The sequence below is a fragment of the Polypterus senegalus genome, chromosome 12 (assembly GCF_016835505.1).
Source record: "Polypterus senegalus isolate Bchr_013 chromosome 12, ASM1683550v1, whole genome shotgun sequence".
Classification (NCBI taxonomy): Eukaryota; Metazoa; Chordata; class Cladistia; order Polypteriformes; family Polypteridae; genus Polypterus; species Polypterus senegalus.
This window is the reverse complement of record NC_053165.1, coordinates 139,727,635-139,752,502: the sequence shown is the minus strand read 5'-3', so window position 1 is coordinate 139,752,502 and position 24,868 is coordinate 139,727,635. Positions and strand designations below refer to the sequence as shown.

At 38.0% G+C, this 24,868-nt stretch overlaps 1 protein-coding gene across 1 annotated transcript in view; it reads left to right on the top strand.

Annotated features, from left to right (window-relative positions):
• Positions 1–24,420, top strand: part of LOC120541716 (transmembrane immune signaling adaptor TYROBP) — a 32,045-nt gene extending 7,625 nt beyond the window's left edge. The window contains exons 2-5 of the mRNA XM_039773599.1: positions 7,176–7,196; positions 11,366–11,506; positions 22,873–22,928; positions 23,591–24,420. Of these exons, the coding sequence (XP_039629533.1) occupies positions 7,176–7,196; positions 11,366–11,506; positions 22,873–22,928; positions 23,591–23,647 (275 nt within the window). The 3' untranslated portion in view covers positions 23,648–24,420. The remainder of the gene's footprint in view (positions 1–7,175; positions 7,197–11,365; positions 11,507–22,872; positions 22,929–23,590) is intronic.
• The last annotated feature ends 448 nt before the right edge of the window (positions 24,421–24,868 follow it).

The following is a 24,868-nucleotide window of genomic DNA, read 5'->3' as shown; positions in this document are numbered from 1 at the left end:
TCAGTGCTATTGGGTGTTGTCACTGATTAGGAATCTGGTTGGAACAAAAACCTACAGCCACATTGGGTCCCCAGGACCGAGTTTGGGAAACACTGCAGTATGGTATTCCTTTTCATTCTACTAGAGATTTGAGAAAATGGTTTAGTTTTTGTTTGCTTGTTTCATTCCACTTAGTGTGAGTATTAGAGTGAGCTAACGCAAACATTAGGGCTGCTTTAACCTAAAGTTGAATTGTAAGAAGAATTCAGTTGAGCATTTAGCTGCAGGTGGTAAACCTAATTTATCATAACAGTATGAAACCCATTTAATCCAATTCAGGGATGCCAGGTTCAGAGTCCAATCTGGCAGCACTGGACACTAGCGACCAATCAGTCCACCAGTCCATTTGGGCACACAGACATCAAACCAGAATCACCAGTTAACCTAACCAGCCTAACTTTGTGAGGTGAGCCCTGGCAGACTTGACGAGAAAGTGCAGACTCCATACAGATGATGCCAGGCACTTGATCTATGAGACAACCACATTACCTACTGCGTTACTGAGGAGAGAAATTATCTGCAGCAAAATGCGCTTTTTCATTTTCCTTATTTTATTTACAGCATAGATGTAAAGGTGATTTTGTAAATCCAGCCCTAACCAGTAATTTTTAACACTCAATTTACTGCTTTCCATCGAATTTGCACTGTTCCCAAAACCACACTCATCTGCAATGGTCTTGTTTCTTGTCTCGATCGTTCTTTACACTTTTTGTGTGGATCTCAGGCCTCCATTAATGCCTGGGGCTACATCTGGTGGTGTAGGTAGAGTGATGCATTAGCTAAGGACCACAAGCTTGTGTGCTCATTTCCCTCCTTCGCTTCATTGTGTGACCCTGGGCAGATAGAAGAGTTCTTGTTTTGAAAGTAGTCTTGGAAAGATTAAACTTAAGTGCAATAATAATAAACTTCAATAGGCAGATTTTTTATTAGTTCATTTTTAGTATTCTTCCATCGATTTTCAAGCTCCAATTAAGGGTCACAATGGACTGGAGTCTACCGCAGCAGCATTTGCCAACCCTAAGGAGCATATTAGCCCATCACAGAGTACATTCACACTCACACCTACACCCAGTTTACCACAACCAATAAACTTTACTTACATGTGTGAGTGTTGATTTTTACTGGTAAATATGATTTTCACCGTTTGATTATGGCAGCGTTTCTTAACCTGTAAGTATTTGCGACCTGACTTTTTATAACAGTTTTAATCGTGCCACCCTAAAGTTTTTTTGAAAGGAGCCCACTAATACCAATTTGTTCTTTTTTAGTCAATGATATATCATAGATGCATATTTTATTATACCTACTTGACTTTTATCGACATTTATCTAACCCTATATTTATTTTTCTAGGATCAGAATGTAGTTTAAGTTAATTTGTTTGGGTTTCAATAGATGTATTTTTCAGATTTTCAATTCTTGTTTTCTTTTTTTCACATCTTCGCCCGCCCCTTTGGTTACTTTGTGCCCCCCTAGGGGGGCCCACCCCACTGTTTGAGAACCACTGGATTTTAGGGTGGCAAAGTGGTAGCGCTGCTGCCTCGCAGTAAGGGGACCAGGGTTCACATCCCAGGTCCTCCCTGTGTGGACTTTGCATGTTCTCCCTGTATCTGCATGGGTTTCTTCCGGGTGAAGAAGTGGGTCTGTTAATAGGTATGGAGACATGCATGTTAGGTGTTTTAGAAATGCTAAATTGGCCCTGGTGTACATTTTGGGTGTGTGTGTTTGGCGTGCGATGGACTGGCACCATGTCCAGGCTTTGTTCCTGCCTTTCACCCTATGCTAGTGTGGTAGTAATGGCCGTCACCCCCCTGGGTGACCCAAAAACCCTAAGAGAAAACAGACAGGAGGAAGTTTAAATTATAAACCATTTATTCTCTTTGAAGAGGGAGCTCTTCTATTACAGGATGCCCTAACTAGACGCACACAGCATTCTGTAACAAGATGCACACCTTTTCTGCTAGATGAGGTCTTTTTTATACACAAGTAAAAGGTACAGAATTAGGTCACTTACATCATATAAAGTTTATCATCATCATCATTGGCTGTTTCCAGTTGCTAGCCGGGCAAAGGTCCTTCCATGAAAACCCTAAATACAAAGAGGACTGTTTGACTTATGTTAGGTAGAATGCCCAGAGGGGACTGGGCGGTCTCTTGGTCTGGAACCCCTACAGATTTTATTTTTTTTCTACAGCTTCTGGAGTTTTTTTTTTGTTTTTTCTGTCCACCCTGGCCATCGGACCTTACTCTTATTCTATGTTAATTAATGTTGACTTATGTTTATTTTTTATTGTGTCTTCTATTCTTCTCTTCATTTTGTAAAGCACTTTGAGCTACATTTTTTTTGTATGAATATGTGCTATATAAATAAATGTTGATTGATTGATTGATTGATAAAATGAACCATACTAAATTATAAGTAAACACGGTCAGCAAAAACACGTACTGTAGACCATTAATGTCAAGCATCTTGTGTTTGCTCTCCCATTTTAAGCTCCTTTCCTTATTAGCACAGAAGCTGAAGGCAGCTGCCTTTCTCATACAGTAAATAAACATATAATTTCCTGCTGACTGCCTAATATAGTCTGCATGCATCCTGTCTCAGATGCCCTAGGTTACCTGAAAATGCTTTTACATTATCTACAGTCGTGGCCAAAAGTTTTGAAAATGACACAAATATTAGTTTTCACAAAGTTTGCTGCTTCAGTGTTTTTAGATCTTTTTTCCGATGTTTCCATAGTATACTGAAGTATGATTACAAGCATTTCATAAGTATCAAAGGCATTTATTGACAATTACATTAAGTGTATGCAAAGAGTCAATATTTTCAGTGTTGGCCCTTCTTTCTTTTTCAAGACCTCTGCAATTCGCCCTGGCAGGCTGTCAATCAACTTCTGGGCCAAATCTGGACTGATGGCAACCCATACCTGCATAATCAATGCTTGGAGTTTGTCAGAATTTGTGGGTTTTTGTTTGTCCACCAATTTTATTTACTTTAGGCCGGGCATTGTTGTGCACCAGGATGAACCCAGGACCCACTGCACCAGCATAGGGTCTGACAATGGGTCCAAGAATTTAATCCCAATACCTAATGGCAGGGGTGGTACGTTGGCGCAGTGGGTAGCACTGCTGCCTCGCAGTTAGGAGACCCGGGTTCGCTTCCCAGGACCTCCCTGCGTGGAGTTTGCATGTTCTCTCCATGTCTGTGTGGGTTTCCTCCCACAGTCCAAAGACATGCAGGTTAGGTGTATTGGTGATTCTAAATTGTCCCCAGTGTGTGCCCTGTGGTGGGCTGGTGCCCTGCCCGGGGTTTGTTTCCTGCCTTGTGCCCTGTGTTGGTTGGGATTGGCACCAGCAGACCCCCGTGACCCTGTAGTTAGGATATAGCGGGTTGAATAATGGATGGATGGATACATGCACTAAAAAGCAAAAAATACATTTTTCTTTAACCATAATTTTCATGGTTATATGTAACTAAATAAAATCATGGGGTGCACATAAATGAATTCATTCAATCAATTCACAGAATAGCTACTTTTATCATAAAAAACAACAACATTGTAATTCCCCACCATGCTAAACAAGTTTCCAAAATTGTTTGAATCAATTAAGCAGTAAACTAATCTGCAACTGAAGTGGTATGGAATGTGTCCCTATTCGCTTTCAATAAGAGGTTTTAAAGTTTCAAAAATTTGTACAACATGCTTTATTCTGGATATCTCCATGAAAGTTGAACTTTCATGCCAAATTTCTACAAAATTGGTCCACTGGGGACTTAATCGTTTCATGTGAGCAGAACTATGAATCATATTGTGTGCGTTTTTCATTTTATGCAACCACACCTAAAAAGATTGGACGATTGTGTGTTTTTCTATTATGTTAAATGTACAGTACAAATTGTCTGTGGCACAATGGTGGGCCTCATGTCATCAGAAGCCTGTGTGTGATTCCAGCAAAGGTCGCCATCTGCTGTATTCACATTCTGTCTCTTTGTCTGCATGTCTACATTGGCTTTTCTTCACATACTCCGGTCTTCTCCTGCAGCTCAAAGACACAAGCAGTAGGTTACCTGGTGACTCCAACTAGGTTGGTCAATGATAGACTGGCACCTTTGCCAGGAGTGATTCTTGCATTGTGTCCATCTACATTAATGGCTCTGGCTTTTGCTTTTCTGGATTTACATTGGGCCGGTAAGAAAAGAAGCAAAAGAATGGATGAACTAAACATAAACAAATGAACAGCCAACACAATACACCACTCTGCTGGTTGAATTATTACAGTACATACATTATGCAACAATGCGGTAAGAATTTTATTTGGATAAAACACACAAAGAATTTAACAGCTTAGACTAATGGCAAGCAGCACTTTAGGGCTTGTGTTGGAACAGATTTAGCAGAAATGAAGTGAATGTTGGTTCTCCCTTTTATGAGACTTTTGTGAGTGTATGTTTCTATTTGTTTCTGTATTGCTGTATTTTTGTAGCACATTCACATTCTGTCTGGACAGAATGGAGGTTTCCTAATTGATGTCAAAATTAGTTAGCTTTGTGTGGACCAACAGAGGTCATCTCATACAACTTTGCAGGACCAAAATTTGAGTAAGCAGAGAACAGGACCAGGTGCAAAGTGCACATAGAGAGTGACCAGCTGAATTATGAACGCAGTTATCTGGAGCTACGAGAGAGCAATCAGTGCACCGCCATGCCATCAACAGCACTGTCTCATATTTAAGTGCTATAATCAGTGAGAAAAATAATTGAACTTACTGCAAGCCACCCATGTTTTGCTGCTATTCTATTATTAGATTCTGTGTTTTATTGATGGCTCATATTGGTGAACTAACTATCAAACATGAGAGATAACCAAAGAGTACTGCCAAGACAACTTAGTGATTTGAAAATGGCTTTATTACATCTCTGCTTACAGAAATATTTTTAGCTGCTGTATGTGGGACATTGAATGTAAATGTTGTGACTTAAATAACACGGTAGTTGCTTGAGAAGAGATGTCTCTACCTAAACATGTACAGTATGTTAAGTCTAATCCTGAAAATGACTGGTTTGACTTTTTATTATAACACTAGAATCCCTGAAATGCTGAACACTCGGCAAAAACAGAAAATGTTTTCATAAGTTATAGTAATAATAACAGAAAACATTATCATAAATTGCAGTATAATGTTGACATGAAGTGTAGGATGTGTGAAGACTGAAACCCAAATATTCAATAAACACTTTCACAAAAGGTATAACTAAATAAGTATGCTCATATTCAAGAATAAATCCAAAGAAAAAGAAATTGCTTAATTGACATGTGGCTGAAGCTCAACTATCAGTCGATACAAAGTAAAAGACGTTTGCATACGTCTTTACACATTCTACACTTCACGTCAACATTATACTGTAACCAGTAAAGGCGTACTGCACGATAACGTGCAGTGAATACACTTGACTTATAGTTTTCATCCTCTTTCTCTGTACGTTTAGCATTTGTTTGCTCAGAGGTTGATGTGCTTGCTGCTCTTCTTTTCTCCACCCTAGCGGCCCACTTCTTCTCTTCTTCCGTTGGCATCTTTTTGCGTTAAAACTGATTAAGTCAGTTTTTGTGTTGCAATTACGCAATACGTTTTTCTTAATTTTTCACTTAAACTGGCACTTAAGTGTTCGATCTGCCTCAAGAATGATTTAAATTAGAGGTAAAGGAAGTGACGGTGAAGGTGGTAGGGATGAGAATGGTGCCAGACGTATGTGCCACACGCGCCACCCTGATTCTACAATAAAATAAAATAAATATAAAAAGAGTAATATAAATCATCCCTAAGAAAGTGGACAGTAGATGTCACGTAGTATATGTGTACCACATTTTAGGTCAATAGGTCAAACGGTTTGTGAGCTACAGGTGATTTGAAATCCTGGACAGACAAACAGACAGCCACGGTAGCATATTATATAAGAAGATAGATGAAAACATTTTCTGTTTAAGCCGTGTGTTCAGCATTTCTTGCCTCGCATTTCCTCTGTCATTCTGTATTTACTCAGATCGTTGTAGATATGGAACACACATGAAATGAATTTATTTCAAATCACGAGCAGGCTGTGTTCTGCTAAACCACACATTTGCAAAACAAAAGTGGGCTTTAAGCAAAGTGAAAAGGAGCTACGAGATTCTTGACGTATGTCAGAAAAATGTAAGGACAACAAAGAAAATCGTAAGCTTCAAGGATTCTAGTGTTAAAACCTTGATGTGCGATGTGCTGGGAGCAATTGAATTCCTCCAAGGCCAATTAGATTGCTGCTGTGTGTTTCAAGTCTTCCTTTGCACTATGCTATGGGTGTAAGCTTTGAACTTGTCAAATTTTTGATGATATTCACCTGTATTAATTACCTAATTTAAAAAAAAAAAATTATTGTAATCATTCCATACAAATAGATCAACTTTTACAAAAAATAGGATTGAAAACAAATCGCCCCCCACCCCTGAGAAAGAGAGCATGGCCAACAGAGTAAAACGTAAGGCTTGTAAACATACCTAAATTGATGAGTTTAATAGGGCAATAGAGATGAATGGAGAAGAAAAAGAAATGCGGAGAGAATTACTTCCTTGGTGCTTTAAAGGCTTATTCTAAAATATTATTGATTAGATCCTGCCAGGTTTTGAAAAAGTTCTGCACAGATCCTCTAACTGAGAATTTGATTTTTTCCAATTTCAAATAGTATAAAACATCGGTTTCCCGCTGACTTAAAAGAGGAGAGTTAGGATTCTTCCAATTTAGAAAAATAAGTCTGCGTGCCAAAAGTGTAGTGAATGCAATCACAGTTTGTTTGTCCTTCTCCACTTTAATTACCTAATTTTAATGACGAGAACGTAAAGTGCGACTTTATTATCAACAAGCAGTATTGCAGAAGCCAAAAATATATCAGCCTTTCAGTTATATTTATGCTATGTTTGACTACAGATGTACTAGAAAAAAATATGTATGCAACAATATGCATGTTCTCGTATGTTCTTTTGCTGTACAAATCTTAAGGGAGCTCATCGATTAAAATAACAGAGAGCTCTACTCATGCAGCAGTTACTGAATCCCAGCCTTGAGTGTCTGTCCGTGACTTACGCATTTTCTCTTATCTCTTTCTAGGTTCCACCAATGGACAGCAAAGTAAGTACACTTTTATACCTCTTCATGGCATATCTTTTAAAACATTACAACTAAAAAATAAAAAAAATGTATGAAGAGAAATGACACTCTAGCCTGGAAATTAACCTAATCCAAGTGTTAAGTGACAGCCTGAGAGTGTTTGAGTAACTGGTGTTTTACAAAAGCTGATCCAAATCAAATTCTCATGGCAACATTTCATTTGGATGAAATTATAATGTAAACATTTCTAATTCCCTTTTGATGAAGTATAATTCTGGAACATTCTGGTGCATTAGACCTCCTGTGGCTGCAGGTTTTTGTCCCAACCAATTGCTTCTTTTACTTGGTCTCCTGCCTTAAGCAAGCTGTTAGTTCATCTTAGTTTATCTTATTTTTTTTGTATTAATCCAAAAATTACAAACTGGATATTATAAATAATTACAGAATGAAGCCTGAATTTGGGCATTAAATTATTTTAAATTATTATTATTTTTCAATGTTTGGGTTATTTAAGCCATCACTTTCTAGTAATCATGGAAGTGGGTAACAGTGAAATAGCTGCCTTTTAATACTTCATATTGTCTGCTCCAGTGACTACAGTGTTTGTCACTAATTATCAATAGTCGATTGCATATAAGAGAGGAGGTTCTGCAGAATAATGAGAATTTAAAAAAACATGACAAAACAGTGTTAAGCTTTAAAAGATATTTCTTATAAATATTCTCCTCACACTACTGCACTTTTCTCAATCTAAATTACAACAGCAGACCTTTCAGTCCATCAGTCTTGCTTGTTCAGCTAATAGCAAAGCTGTCCCAATATCTCATCCAGGTACTTCTTAATGGTTGTCAAAGTTTCAGCTTCAACTGCATGTCTCGGTAGTTTGCTTCAGATTCCTGCAACTTTGCTTTCTTCCTCAATGCAAAAATTATAGCTAATTAAACAATGAGATCAAAGGTAAAAACAACTCAATGATTGTGAAATTGGTTAGAATAAAAAGCTGCAGCCAAAGTGGAGACTGAACTTGTGAGTCACTAATCAAGTCAAATAAGGACTATAATGATGTTTAGAGATGAGACCTTTTACTTCACTGGTCTGATTATTCAACAGCATATTTGGGCTAATAACACATTCTGTCATCAGGGTATCTGTTCAAATTGATAATGTATTATAAATTATTCAAGATTTTCACAGCCCTGTGAGAGTAGAAAGGTTTCCGTCATAAATACGTCTCATTTTAATTTCCAATTTAACTTCTTATGCAAAGAAAATAAGGGTCTTGGTGGAACAACATTGAAAACTTTGGTCACAACTGCAACTCAAACCCTTCACTACATGCATGTCTCAATGAAGTACCATGCACATCCTCCTCCCATGGAGTCCTTATTTTAGGACAACAGGCACCAAGTGAGTAAAACACAGTAAACGGTGGGTCTGACTGTATTCAAAAAGTAAAATTCAGTCAGCCCTGGACTGCTCCTGGACACCCTGTGACGCTTGATGTAAAAGCAGAGTCTGGTAGGATTTCCAGGATCATTTCCTGTGTATATGAATATAGTGCCAGCAAGTAACAGGGAGAGCTTTTCTCTTGGGTAGCTGGTCTGTGTAAGCCATGTGATAGTAAGAGACAGTCACCTGTACTGGCAGACACAGTGAGGCATTAAGCCTTTTGTAATATTTTCCATTTTGTTTGCCTTGTTTTGTGATCGGGTAGCACAGTGGCGCAGTGGTAGCGCTGCTGCCTTGCAGTAAGGAGTCCCGGGTTCTCTCCGTGTCTGCATGGGTTTCCTCCGGGTGCTCCGGTTTCCTCCCAAAGACATGCAGGTTGGGTGCATTGGCAATCCTAAATTGTCCCTAGTGTGGGCGTGTGTGTATCGGTGGGCTGGTGCCCTGCCCAGGGATTTGATCCTGCCTTGCACCCTGTGTTGGCTGGGATTGGCTCCAGCAGACCCCCATGACCCTGTGTTAGGATATAGTGGGTTGGAAAATGACTGACTGTTCTGTGATCCCTATATTACCTTAAATCCTTCTTTTGTTGTAATTTGGTCATTTCTGGTCTTCTTGGTCATTATTTGGATACATAGTGTAAATGCGTTGAATATAGCAGCATATGGCAACATATGGTTTACAGTTAACTATACTCTGTGTAAATAATTTGTATACATATTGCAACATTTATTATAGCTGGAAAGAGGTTGACAGGATATTGCCATAAGTCAGAGGTACTGCATGGAGTGGCACTGTCCCTTTAAATCTGGGGTTGCCAAGTCCAGTCCTGGAGGACCACCGTGGCTGCAGATTTTCATTCTAACCCTTTCTTAATGAGTGCTCTGCTTGTGCTGCTAATTAACTTCTCGTGAATTCATTTTAATGGACTTCTCCTTTAAGATTTGTTCCCCTGCATTTCTTCATCGTTCCTCTGAATTGCTTCATTTCTTTCCTTAAATGGCACCCAAACAGTAATGAAATGTGAAGTGAGGGAGCCAACAGAAGACCAGCTAAGTGAAGGCCTCAAACTCTATTCACTCCAGCCAGCTGCTTAATGAGGTGCCGATTTTTGTTGTTCACTAAAACCGTTCTTTAATGCCGTGGCTTGTTGCTGCTCTCATTGTGCAGTGGCAGATATTTCTGAAATTGTTGATTTTCTCTTTTCTAAGAGCATCTGCTAAAATGTTTTGGGAACCTGAGCAGATCAACACTCCTGAGACCTTCATCTTTATTTTCAGATATTGTATGATAGACACAAGTTGTTTTGGCTAATTTTGTATCTCATTATTGTTTGGCTGCTAATTAAGGAAAAAGAAACGATTAAGGGGTCTGAGTCTTCAACAACAAGTCTATTAAAATTAATTCAAAAGAAGTTAATTAGCAGCAAAAACAGATCACTCATTAAGAATAGGGTTAGAATGAAAACCTGCAGCCACGGTGGTCCTCCATGCACTGGAGTTGGCAACCCCTGCTTTAAATAGGGTATGGGATGCCAGGTGTTTGGGCTAACTGTGGTGAGACAACCAGGGCACTTTCAGGGGGCCTTCCTAACTGCCGTCTGTCCGAGTCTCATTAATCGTAGAATTAGAGGCAAAGGTTTAGCTGGCATGGAGTTACTGGCATGAGATCAGGGACAGGTTGGGAGGAAGGTTTGGAGGTGAGTGGGAGAGTTTTGTCATTTGTGCCACTATCATTGGGCTGGAGGGCAAAGGGGAGATTCTTCCTAATATGCGCATAAGGAAAGAAAATAGAACTGATTTGGTTCTCTTTTATTTAATTCTATTTTGTTTGCCCTGCAATCATACCTTCATGATGTGTTTTTTCATGCAATAAATAATCAAGGCTTAATGTAAATTGATGCTAATTTAAATTTGACTGTTTTGATTTGTCTTTTTTTAAACCTACAGTATTTTTCCTCATTAAATTTTGATGATGATTCCATTATGATTGATCATTTACTGATCTTTTGATCTTTCTCTCTTGTTCATCTCCTTGCTTTCGTATAAAGATTTAGAGAGAGCCGCCCAAGCATTTATTTCTTTTCATCTTGACTACTGTAATTCTCTTTATTTGGGTATTAGTCAGTCTTTGCAGCTTGTCCTAAACGTACCAGTTGTTCTCTTGACAGGTACTAAGAAGACAGAACATATTTCTCCAGTGCTGGCCTCTCTCCATTAGCTGCCAGTAAAATATAGAATGTAGTTTAAAGGTTCATTATTTGTCATTAAAACACTCAATGATTTAGCCCCACGTTATATCTCAGATCTCTTTCACTCCTACTCCACCTGTAGGCCTTTGAGATCATCCTGATCAAAAGGTTCTTTCCATCCCGTGATCACCATTGAGGCTTAAGAGTGATCGTCCATTTTTTTTTTTTGTTCCTGCCTCGATTTTATGGATCAGTTTACCCTTTTACATTCGGTCCTTAAACACTATTTATATTTTTAAATCTCAATTAAAATCTCCTTGGTTTATGGAGCTGTTTAAAGGTAGTAGTGTTTTATTTGACAATGGTTTGATATGATTTATGTTTGTGTTTTATTTCTAATTTATCACTTTTATACATTTAATATATGTATTGATTTTATTCTGAAGTTGTGTTTATTCTGAGTTTAATTACAGGTCTGTATGGTTGGCATCTGTCTGTTTAAATGTGTTTTATTAATAAAACATTGATTGATATTGATTGATTGACTTTACAGACTGTCACTCCTGTTACCAGCTGGACCTGAGTGCCATAGTCGGGATCATTGTCGGTGACATACTCCTCACTGTTCTCATTGCACTGTCTGTCTTCTACTTCACCAGCCGTCTGAATAAAAGTCGCTTGGAGGCTATCAAAGGTGCAGTACTGTTCATCAGAGTATTTTGTGGGGACTCTTTTTAAACTGCTGAAAACTGGGTTTAACATCCACATGTACAATCTGACAAAAACATACATTTTCCATTTTTATGAAAGCTATCTCTGTTTTATATAGCACAGTATTAAAAAGTGAGATAAGAGTGGGACAATTCCCCCGCTAGAGAATTCCTTTGTGTTGACCCTGTGACAATGCTGAGGTGAAAGACATATTCTGAACATATTCTGTGGTGGACTGCCATACAGTCCAGGGTTGGCTTGTTCTTTTTCAAAAGAGGATACATGAAAAGCTTTAACAGACAATCTGTGGAATTATGGGAAACTGGAGCATCTCCTTTAATTTAAGTATGTAACACAAGAATAACAAAAACAGCAGCAAACAAGAGGTTTATGAGAAGTAAAGCTTACTAGTCTAAAAGCACCAGCTAAGAAGTGCAGCATGTGAATTACTTAAAATATTCCGTTTTAAAAGCTATCTTGACCTTCATTTTCTATGTCTGGCCTCTGTTTGGTTTAACTGTTGGTCACAGTAAAGACCAATGTGTGACTGATATGAAGTGTCACCTAGCATCCCTAAAATAGCTTGTTTCAGATGCTGAAACTACAAAGCACAGAAAACATTCCCTTTTCAAAGACGACAGCTTCATATTATTTTTAACTGTCAGCTTTTGCTTTGATAGGACTAAATGTTAATTGCTATATTATAATAAATGACATAAGCAAAATAAGCAAAGGGATTTAGCATATGAAAGCCCCCTAAAAGTTGTATTTCAATAGAAAACCACACCAATACTCTGTAAAAGCATACTTTTTAGGAGAACATTTTGGTAATTGTTTATGAGTTATGTTATAAACAAATCTGGGTTTCCCAAAATGTAGCTTTTGGCTTTCATGCAAGTTTTATGTTGGATCTTGATTGTTAAAATGTATCATTTTGCTGTCACTATTGTGAGTCTATTTTGTATTGCATGGGGGTGTTGTCTGTTTGTTTTATTTTGCCATGGGTAACATCAGGTTGTTTGCCATGACTATGCATGATTGTCAGTCATGTGACTTACATCATGGGACGTCTGCCACTGCAATGCTGTCACTACAAAAAATGGCAGCATACTAGACTCATAGTTCAAGTTTTGGATCTCTCTTCTTGATCTCAATTAAAGGGGCTTTCGTGAAATTGCTAGTGTTTTGTCAGATGTTTTGTTTGTGACCCTTCCTCTTACATACATCCTGTTTTTTAACTGTGATTTTGTTCCACCTGTTAATGACATTTCCTGGTCATTTTCACTCAAGACATTTTGCACCCTGAATTTTGGATCTATTTTCGTTTATCTTTTGAAGGAGCTGAAAGTTGCTTTCATGAAGTCTACCTGCACCTGGTTTGGCATTTCCTCATGATTTTCTCAATCAGGACACTCTCCTCTCTTACACCAACAATAATAACATTTAAATTTATACAGTACTACATACTCATGCAAAACATGTAGATCCAACTGTTTAATAAGATGTTACAGACAAAAATCTAATAAATAAATGAAAAAATAAAAGAATTAACCAATTTCCACTTACATAATACCGACAAAAAGAAACAGAGTCCTTAATTATGAATAAAAGATATATATACAGTGGAACCTCGGTTCACGAACGTCCCGGTTCACGTACAACTCGGTTCACGACCAAAAAGCTCGCCAAACTTTTGCCTCGGTTCACAACCACACACTCGGTATACGAACAAGCCAGTTTCCCTTGCCTGTCTGAGCTGAGCTGAGCTGAGCTGAGAGAGTAAGAGAGAGAGAGCAAGAGCGAGCGAGCACGTGCCTGCTGGGTAAGGGGGGGGAGGGGGGGGAGGAGGAGATTGCTGCATGTGTTTGCCTGCCTATCTGTAGGCTGTAGTGCAAGTGAACCATCCCCCCACCACAGGCAGCCTGAGAGAGAAAGAGAGCTGCCATGCTTTTTCATTTAAGCAAAGCCGCTCCTTGTTCATTGTTTTCAATAAGACGTGCACTCTCTTTGTGCTCTATAGTATTTCGTGTGCTTTTGCAGTTAACTATGGCTTCTAAACAAGTGGAGAGTGGTCAGAAGTAAGTTTTGAAGAAAATTGAAATCGAAGTGAAGAAAGAAATTACAAGAGGTGGAAAAACTGCTTACCAGTTTACTCATTTACCAATCTGAGAACCCTCGTGCTTTCAAGCAGCACAATGTAAACAAAGCCAGACTGCCAGTAATGTGGAGGGTCACAAGAACTTTCTTTTTTGAATGGCTGCATGAGGCTTTCACTCCCACCAGCTAAACAGCTAAAAGCACCAGAAACCCAAGAAATCACAAGAGAGAAAACACCTGAAGGAAAACACTTCATGCCAGAACTCGTTTCATGCAAGGTTAGTTTTCTTGGTGGTTTTTGTATTACGGATTTTTCAAAAGTTATTTTTTTAGTTCATAATGCGATTTGTTGCAATGTTATTTTTCTCTTTTTTCAAATGTTCGCTTTTTTCCTTGTGCTTAAAACTCATGAAAGTGTTTACAGATGGAGTTTTTCATAGCGCAATTAGGTGCGATGTTACATTTCTCTTTTTCAAATGTTCGCTTTTTTCCTTGTGCTTAAAACTCATTAAAAATTGTTTACATGGAGGACTTCATCGTGTGATTTGTTGCAATGTTACTTTTTTGGTTGCTTGTGAGTTGGTTTTTAAATGAAGTTCGGATTTGTGCGATGTTTTTTCTGCTGTACTTAAAACTCATTTTAAAAACATTGTTTACAGCGATCAGGCTTTAGGTTTAATAGCGTGATCTCCTGCAATCTTACTTTTTTGTTTGCTTGTGAGTTGGTTTTTGCAAGCGCTTCGGATTTGTTGTTCATTTTTTTTTCTGCTGTGCTTAAAAGTCATTTTTAAAAAAATGCTGCGTGAGCACGTGCTACAGAGAGATTAGAGAGCCCGAGCAAGCAAGCGCAGAGAGAGAGCCGGGCAGCTGACAGGGAAGGGATGGTGGGGAGGATAGGGGTGTGTGTGTGTGTGTGTGTGTGTGTGTGCGTGCGCTCGCGCTACACAGAGAGAGAGCGCGTGAGCCAGCCTGCTCCTGAAGCTGAGGTAGGGAGGGGCTTTGGTGGTGTGTGTGCTACAGAGAGAGAGCGCGAGCGAGCCAGCTCGTGTAGCTGATCAGGGAGCCTGGGTGTTTTGTATCAGTGTTATTCAATGTTTTTACATTAGTTTACTATTACACTGTGGATTCTATGGTGTAATTAACTATATTTGTGCTTAATCTTTACATATTTTTACATATTTACATACAGTTTGTACGGTCTGGAACTGATTAATTGTATTTACATACAATCCTATGGGGGAAACTGCTTCGGTTCACGACCAACTCGGTTTACAACCAAAGTTCTGGAATGAATTATGGTCGTGAACCGAGGTTCCACTGTATTTTAAAGTTTCTAATGATAAGTTCAATACCAAGGCCAAATGGCCAGAGAGAACAGAAAAGCAGAATCCCCAGCCAGTGAGATGCTGCGGTTCCAAGGCCAAATGGCCACTCCGTCTCCACCGGGCATACTACCCAATGTAAACATGTTAAAATAGTTCATTGTTGGGTTTTTTTGCTTGGTTCTAAAAGATCTGATGCAGTTGGTCTTTTTGGCAATTGGAGCAGCCACATTTCTTCCAACATCAAATGCGGCTGCAGAGTACATTGAACATAGAGCATTTTGGACACAAGTTTCCCTTTATTACTTTTCCTCTACCCAAAATGAATACCATATACATTTGCGGATAAGTTCTCCTGCGGATAAGTCAGGACTTGTTTTTACAGTATAATTTCTGGTATTTTATAATGTCGGTCTTATATAGTCGAATGCAGAAAACTCCTGCTATTGGTACAAGAGATTATGATAAGCTAATGTGCACCTGAGAGAGTAACCACGGAGCACAGTGCCTTTTTTTCTATGGGGGTGCGGCATGAGCTGCATATGTGACCACACGGTAAGACCCGAACTGTTCCGAAGCAACGTTTGCGCTGATTTGTGTTTTTTGTATATCACACCCTCATACACCTTTATCATAAGAGCATCCCTTATCTACGATGGAGCGTTCGATCAGAAGAAAATATGAAGCTGGTTTTAAATTAAAAGTCGTTGAAGTAGCAAAAGAAATTTGATGTGTTTGAGAAACTGATGCGAGATTAGAGGAGGCAAGAAGATGTGAAAAAAAAATAAATGTCACATTTTTGAATGGGTGTATAAGACGGGGTCTGATTTTATGATCTTTTTTTGAGTTTCAAAACCTGACTTATACGTGAGTATATACAGTAATCAGGTAAGAAAATGAATGGATGGAAAGTGGAAGTTGAGAATCTTAGATTAGATTAGATAAACTTTATTAATCCCATGGGGGAATTCAAGTGCATTCAGCAACAGAAACCTAATAAATCAGAATACAGACTCACAAGACAGATAATACATCATCCATCTTAGGCTGCTGTTTTGTCTTGGTAGAGCTCTATATTGTGTAGCCTCAGATCTCAAAGATTTACCCTTGTTTATAAGGTATTGTAGTATATAACTTCTCCCCACCTTCCCTTCTACATTTGTAATCTCAGGTAATTAGGTGTAGTAAAAGACAAGCCTGAGTTAAGTTAAACTTTAAATAATTTATAATTGATAATATTCATAAGTAATAACAATAAGCAAAGTACAAGTGAATATTGGGAACCATACAACCTGATAAATGCTGATGTGTAATTTCAGGCAGCACACAGACTTGTTTGTTACTTAAAAGGCCTCAGTTAAGGCCTCGCTTTTGGTCAGCTTTCTTCAGGACAGGTCACATGCCTGTCTCAATATGACTGCCGAGTTGTGCTTCTCAGTGTGGTCTTTTTCAGTTCATGATGTGTGAGATGCCTCTTCATCAGATGGTATGAGAGAATAGGGAAGGGTAAAGCAAACAAATTTATAGATTCTCTATATAATACCCTACAGCCAATAGGGCATTGTGGTGCTTAATGGCTTCTGATTTGGTTTCATACCTGCCCCCAATTGTTAAGCTGATGCTGGCCAGCAAGGTAGTGTGGCTTTCCTGTGGTGGTTGATTGACAGAGTCCTGCAGAGAAACTGGTTTTAGGCACTTTCCCACCATCAGACCATTGCTGTTCTTATCAATAATGTAACACTAATATTATATGCTTTGTCTAAGTTACAAATCAAGACATACAAAATATTTATCAGCTTATATACATGTACAAAATTTCATACCACAAGAGCTGCATTAATAACGGAGATAAGTCAGATTACAGCAAAGTCATGGAGAACTTTGTCTTGTTGGGCAGAGACAACAACCTGCAACTCAACACCAGCAAGACAAAAGAACTGGTGGTGGACTTGTGACGGGCCAAGAAGTCACTGAAACCAGTCACCATTTGGGGGACATGGTGGGCACAATGAGAGAGGTTTCTCTAATTAAACATTTACCAAATATCGTACTGTTTCGTTTTCTGTTAGACCTTTTGAGTGGCACAAAAATGTGTTGCAGGAACTCAGATTCAATCCCTGTCTTTTTGTAGTCTGCACTTCGTCTCCATATAAGTGTGAGATTTCTTCATGTATCCCATATTTATGTGCAGGTTCTTTTAGCTGGTGACTCAAAGTTGGCCTCACACAAAACAACATCAACATTTATAAATATAGCACACTTTCATACAAAGAATTGAGCTTAAAGAGCTTTATAAGACATCAAAGAGAGAGGTACAAGGAGAGAAAAAACAAATAAGATTAGGTAAAAATAATAAATAAGAAAAGTATCCCTATATCCTTATTAAACATAGATATATAATTAGTGGAAGACAAGTTAGTGCAGATGTGTTCATATGTTTGTCTGCAGTAGAGTGCCATCCCATTCAGAGCAGGTTACTACTAATGTCACTTGGATGGACTCTGTCTCCCTATCACTTGGAAAATGGATGCTTTGATGAAAAGTCCTCAAACAATTAATAATATTAAATAGTTTAGCAATACTTAAAAACAAAATTATTTAGATTTAATGACTTTCTAAAATCTGATTTTACTTCATTTACAGAATACACTTACAAGTCTTGCAACAGGTTCTCTCTTATCAGTGAGACTATAAAGTTCAATTTTTGTTTTTTAAATATAAAAAATGTCACTGTTTTTGCAATCAGTGAAACACTATAAGTATCAATCTATCTAGCTCTATACATTTTTCTAACAGATGTAAAACAAATGTGGTTTCATTATATTGCTCCTTAATAGTGAATCCTTCTAAATAATTAATGTACATTTTCTAAAATTTGGCCAGATATATATAATGCAGTATAAAGTGACAATTTGTTAATGATATTAGTCATCAGGTGCTGGGCAATTCAAAAAGAATTAAACGCTTCTAAAAATGTATTACTTAGTGACTAAATAGCATATGAGCACAAATCCTAAACTAATTTGTAAATGATTTCTCAGAGATTTATTTCTTAATTGTAATCACTCAATGTTCCTCTTGGGTCACACAACACACACAGATCCCGTAGTCTAAATTTTCCCAGACTCTTTACAGCATATTGTACTTTCACTTTCTTTGAATCAGCATGGTTGAAATACTCACACGACAACAGATTTCAGCAGCAAGAGTTTATTCAGCAACTCCAATGTCTCCAGCAAATTACCAACAGTAAAGGTGCAGGTAATTCTTTTGTTGGGGTAAGCTTGAGGCATATATAGTATGTATGTGTCCGTACCCAAAGTCTGAAACACAACTACTGCCTGTCCCTCGTAATGTCAACCCAACAGCCCGCGGAAATGCTTGTGGCCTGATTGGCTCCCACTACCAGCGCTACACACATACCATTCATTACAATATCATTGCTAGTGGTTGGCAAGGCAGTCAGTCATAGGAAAAAATGAGGGGTGACAATTTGGTGCATCCTTCATGTTCAGCTGCTTACTGAATAATACATTTTTGAAACTGTTCACCTTTTTAAATCACCCTGTACAAAATTTGGAACTGATCTCTAGATGTAAGAGCACATTTTTCATATACTTTATCTAAATCAAGTGCTAAAAGTGTAAATTAAAATATACACTTTATTTCCTAATATATCAAATACTAGTATAACGTATGCTGTTCTTTAGTTATTTCAGCTATTTGCTAAAGTTTCATAATAATAACAACTAGTTAGACACAGGCGTGCACTTCTCCTTCTTTGTCATTCTTGCATTCTTAATCCCACATTTGACTCTCAGTAGATGGTGCTGCACTTCTTCCTACTATGGTGTCCCTCTTGAAGGCATCTGTCTCTGCAATTTGCTTGATGTGCAGAAGATGTCTTTAAGGTGTTCTTTTTATTTCTGACATGTCATTCCATTTGCCAATTGTTTTGCCATAAGAAGCCCACAATTGCAGATTACTTTGTCGAGTTTGGAGCCACCTCAAATTTTCTGAATTACCAGAATGTATCAAGTCATAAGCTTTCGATTAAGACCAAGATCAAGGTTAGTGCTACTGTCTCACACCTCCAAATCTAACCCCAGTTGCTGTCTCTTTAACTCATGGGTGTCAAACTCTGGTTCTAGAGGGCTGCAGCGGCTGCTGGTTTTCGTTCTAACCCTTTTCCTAATCAGTGACCAGTTTTCACTGCCAATTAACTTATTTTCCCTTCATTTTAATAGCCCTGTTTTTCAGGATTCAGTCCTTTGAATTTATTCCTTTCTTCATTAAAACAGAAATGAGATGTAAAACGAACCAACAGATGCCCAGCTAAACTGGGGCTTCAAACTCCAGCCAGTTCCTTAATGAGAAGCCAATTCTTGCTGTTAATTAAACTTGTTACTTAATTCCATGGTTTGTTGCTGCTCTCATTCTGCCACAGCAGACATTTCCAAAACTTTTGATTTTCTGTTTTTTCTAAGAACGCTGTCAGAATGTGGTGAAATGAGAGATCAACCTTACTGAGACCGTCACCTTTCTTTATGTTCAAATAATGTGGTTAGCTGGTGATGTGGCAACTTGCTTTGTGTCTCATTATTGTTTGGCTGCTATTTAAGGAAAAAGAAAGAACTAAGGGGTCTGAGTCAAGTTAATTAAAACAAAGGCAAAAGAAGTTACAGTGGTGTGAAAAACTATTTGCCCCCTTCCTGATTTCTTATTCTTTTGCATGTTTGTCACACAAAATGTTTCTGATCATCAAACACATTTAACCATTAGTCAAATATAACACAAGTAAGCACTAAATGCAGTTTTTAAATGATGGTTTTTATTATTTAGGGAGAAAAAAAATCAATCAACATTTATTTATATAGCACATATTCATACAAAAAAATGTAGCTCAAAGTGCTTTACAAAATGAATAGAAAAATAGAAGACACAATAAAAAATAAACATAAGTCAACATTAATTAACATTGAATAAGTAAGGTCCTATGGCCAGGGTGGACAGAAAAAACAAAAAAAAAACTCCAAGAGCTGGAGAAAAAAAATAAAATCTGTAGGGGTTCCAGACCACGAGACCGCCCAGCCCCCTCTGGACATTCTACCTAACATAAGTCAAACAGTCCTCTTTGTATTTAGGGTTTTCATGGAAGGACCTGATGATGATGGTCACGTAGACTTCTGGCTTTCAGTCCATCAATGTTGGTGCATCATGATGCTTTGAGTAGGGTGGTGGCGCAGGCCGCCACCACAAAGAAACCGGAAAAAGAAACAGAAGAGAGAGTAGGGGTCAGTACGGATTTAAGAGCCACTATGAATAGTTATTATGATGAATTGAACATACAGAGTATCAGTATTAAGTTAAAGTGAAGTTATGAGAAGGCCATGTTAAAGTAATGTGTTTTCAGCAGTGTTTTAAAGTGCTCTACTGTATTAGCCTGGCGAATTCCTATTGGCAGGCTATTCCAGATTTTAGGTGCATAACAGCAGAAGGCCGCCTCACCACTTCTTTTGTTTAGCTTTTGGAATTATAAGGAGACACTCATTTGAAGATCTAAGGTTACGATTTGGAATATAATGTGTCAGGCATTCCGATATATAAGATGGAGCGAGATTATTTAAGGCTTTATAAACCATAAGCAGTATTTTAAAGTAAATCAGGAAGGGGGTAATAGTTTTTCACACCACTGTAATTAGTAATAAAAACAGGTCACTAATGAAGAAGATGGTTAGCATGAAAACCTGCAGCCACTGTGGCCCTCCAGGACTGGAGTTCGACACCCCTGCTTTAACCAATACATTCACCTATACATGGGCCATGTCATAGACTAGCACCACTTTATGAAGGTTAGGGCTTGATCAGTGCCTAGTCCTGTCAGTATGCTAAAGTGGAGAAAACGTTTTGAGAATGTTGCTATAATAATGCTGCCCTAGCCATTTGCGACTTTATCCTCAGTGTCAGTTTGCTTGACTTCTCAGCTTGATTACAGTGTAGCCGCCGAAGCGTAAGGCAATGTCAAGCACAGGTAAAATGCGTGTCGAAAGAAATTTTTCTCAGTCTAAAAGTTTGTTTTAAAAATATTTGGTGAAAGTTAAAGGCAAATAATCCACATAAGAATAAAACAAATAATAGTTACACACACACAGAATAAAAAAGGAAAATAAAAGAGGAAAAAATATGTCTTCTCTAAACTTAGCTTTTCTTGAGAAACTTTACTTCTGTACTTAAAGGTTCCTTACTTCTTCTTTCTATTCTTAGAGGTTCTTAATTTCTTCTTCTGTAAGCCGTAAGCGTACGGTTCAACACTTAAATATGTGCGGTTTTACAATTTACTTTACACATTCAAAAAGCCCGTAGGCGCGGGCACAAACACGTGTCCAGGCAAGATCACGTGCATTAGCACGAACACAACTACGGTTTAAACTGTCACTGACTGAAGAATAATGTTTACTCAAAGCTGTTAGAAATGGCAAGAATATACCAAAACAATTCTACTTATGGGGGGTTATAGGAACCTCCCATAGATTATGCATTATCATCTAGTAAAATATTTATGAATCTTATAGAACTAGGAAAATGGCTTCTTACACATAGTTTAACTGCAAGGTGAAGTCTTCAGCAGCAGCTCAGGGTGGTTAGTTTGTAAATTGTCTGGCAACTTGAAACATCATGTAAATTGTACAAAAAAGTCCTATAAGTGTACAAGCAACATCCATTGCATAACATTAACATGGCATTCTTAAACCTATTGTGGACTTTTGGGGGTGCTTGCTAGCTGACCTCAGACCAAAGTGATGACAAAGGAAACCAAAGTAAAAGGCAAAGGAGAACTTACTGAAAAATAAAGGAATAATATGAGCAGATAAAGGTTATAGAATATAAATAAAGAATATAAAATAAATATAGAATATATATAAATATATAATATATATATAATATATATATAATATAGAATATAAATAAATAAATAAATAAAACTTTAGCCTTTAAGCTTATCTAAACAACAAAAGCTCCTCATCTACCCCATGGGATGGCTGGTCCACTTTCCCACTACCAGAGGTTCTCTCCTGCTCTCCTTCTTGCTCCTCTGGTCTTCCTTTTCCAAGCAGTTCAGCTCTCATACTCTGTGACCTCAAAACTGACAGATATGATATTGGCTGGAAGTGCCAACCTTTCAAGAGTTCTTCTGCATCACCCAGTGGCCATTGAAAGTCATTATGGTAACTTTGAGGGGTTCCCTTAAGCAGCACCAGATGCCCCTACATGTTCCCTATATCCCAGTATCACAGAGTACCAAACTAGTGGTCTTTCACAGCAGCAGCCTTGTGGGTTTGGCACACACTGCCCTCGAGTGGTCAGAGGCAATGTTAAAACAGTATTACTAATGGGATTATCTTCTCTTCCTGGCTCTTTTTTCATTGAAAGTCTGCACATGTGGCACCTCCTGCTGGATAATTAGGGAGCTGCTATTCTGAAATCTTTAATACGGTTTGACTTAATTCAGGGTTGATGGGGATGAAGTCTCACCCTGCAGAACAGGAAGCAACGTGGGAGAAAACCCTGGACAGGGCACCAGTCTATCACCAGGCCCAGCCAAGCACACACCCAGTCTCAGGGTCACACAGGATCAACTTTGAATCACATATTTGGGGGATTTGGGAGTAAGATTGGAAGTGCCTGAAGGAAGCCCCATACAGGCAAGGGAAGAGGATGACCTACCAACCCCATACAGATAATGGCTAACCTCATAAGGCAGCAGTGCTTTCCACTTTATGGCCTTCATCAATTGCTAAAATTGTTTTGTTTTTGGTCCTGAAGGTTTAAACTCATTTCTTATAAGACTAAAACTGAACATTTTTGAGTATTCGATTTAATATTATGGGCTTCATTTTTTAAACAAAATTAATTGTTTCTCTCTCTGCAGCTCAAGGGGGCCTCAAACTTAAAGAAAAAGAGGATAAAGATGAATCACCTTACCAGGTAGGCTTATCTAGCATGAGAAACCAGAAAATACATTTTATGGCAGTGCTACAATTCATGATGTTCACATGGAGCTGGCATGTTACGTTTGGTTCTTCAGCCACTGCCAAATGTCTTTCTCATGTAAACAATGAGAAACATGGAAAAACAACAGAGAAGCAAGCATAAGGAAATCAGAGAATATAAGAAGAAAAATAGGCTCAGAAAATGCAGATCATGAAATAAAGAAAATCTATTAAATTAGAAGAACGAAAGACTATTAAATGTAAAAAAAATGCTAGGCTGTATACAGCTGTAATGGTTAGCACTGCGTTCTTACAAGTCCAGACTGCTGGGCTCAAATGTGAGCCAGTCTGTGTGAGGACTTGGCATGTGTGGAGAGGTTTTTCTCCAGATACTCTGATTTACCATCCATATTCCAACAACACAAGTTTTGGGCTAAGTGCTGACTCGAAACTGGGCTGGCATCTGTGGTGGTGGGTAAGCCCATTGTGAGCCCTTCAAGTGACTGGCATCCCCTTCAGAGTTGTTCTTCTATTATTCCCACTAGAGAAGGGTTAATTGTTGGCTCTCATGATGCATAACTAACTAGATCAGGATGCTTTGAAATTGGATAGATGGATACATAAAGAAATGTGACTAATTATACTTTTGTTTAATAGGAACTACAAGGAGCCAGAAGTGACATATATAGTGACTTAAAGGTTGAAGCCAAATAAGCAAAAGTACAAGAACATCCAGAAAATATGTAATTCTAAAGTACATCTGTAAACTGCATACCAGATACCACTTTTTGTAAATAGTATGTGCATTTCTAAATCTTTTTTGTTGTTTTGTTTTATAGAGTTCATTAGACAGATACGTAAATGTAGAGAATCCTACTATTCATTCATTGGCAAAACTATCATACAGCCGTTGCTATGAATGTGCTTTTGTTTTATTTTTATTTCTTTGTGTTTGAGTTGTTAGCTGTTGCAATCTGCAGTTTCATTTAAAGTATATATTTCCTGAGGTATAATTTATTAAGTGTACAAAAATATGACATTGGGTAAGACAAAATCACAAAAAAAAAATAGGATAAATTAAAAATGTGTTTTAAATATTTTAAACAGATGAATTTGCAAGATAAGACATATTCCAACTGTTACATGCAGTACAATACAGTAGATGTAAAGTGTCGTGTAGCATTAAGAAGGTAATTCTGCATTTTTAGCTCCATCCTGATTAGAACCCAAAATATTTCTGAACAGCACACTACAATATGAACTATTCTGCCTATAAGCCTGAAATGTGTAAAGTCAAGGGGGTGTAGGATGGGAGCTCATATGCAATAAATGTAATGAATTACCTGTTTCATTCTAGGTGTATTTTGCTTCTGTTGTTTTTTTTTAAAACTGAAAGTGTATCCTTTTGCACTTGTAAATTAATAAAATGATGTCCTTCATTCTTTTATGTAATTATCTGTAGAAATAAAGAAATAGTTTGACTTTTACTTTCCTCCCTCAGAGTATTTAAGAAGTCAGAGCAACAAACAACTAAATAAACTTCTTTGTGTTTTTTTTTTTTTAATGGAGGTGAATGAAGACATGTCAAAACCAACTATGTAACTATCATGAAAATTGTATTATGATAAAAATATGTACTTTGAAAAGAGTAATTCATACTTTAGAAACCAATTGTTGCACCTACTATTGGTTAGAACTAGTATAGATAAGATTTTAAGGGATTACAGGTGGCTGGAGCTGAAAGGACACGAACAGTCTGACAGCTGGACTAGAATGGGGGCGGAATGAGTTCTGAGTTCTGCTGAAGAGATGAATCGTGAACAGACGCCGACTACTCCTTGAGGCATATCAAGGACACCAAGACTGGACTTAAATGAATGACCGAGAAGGAGGCAAAATAATCTGTTAGGTGCTCCATTCATGAAGAAAGCCATT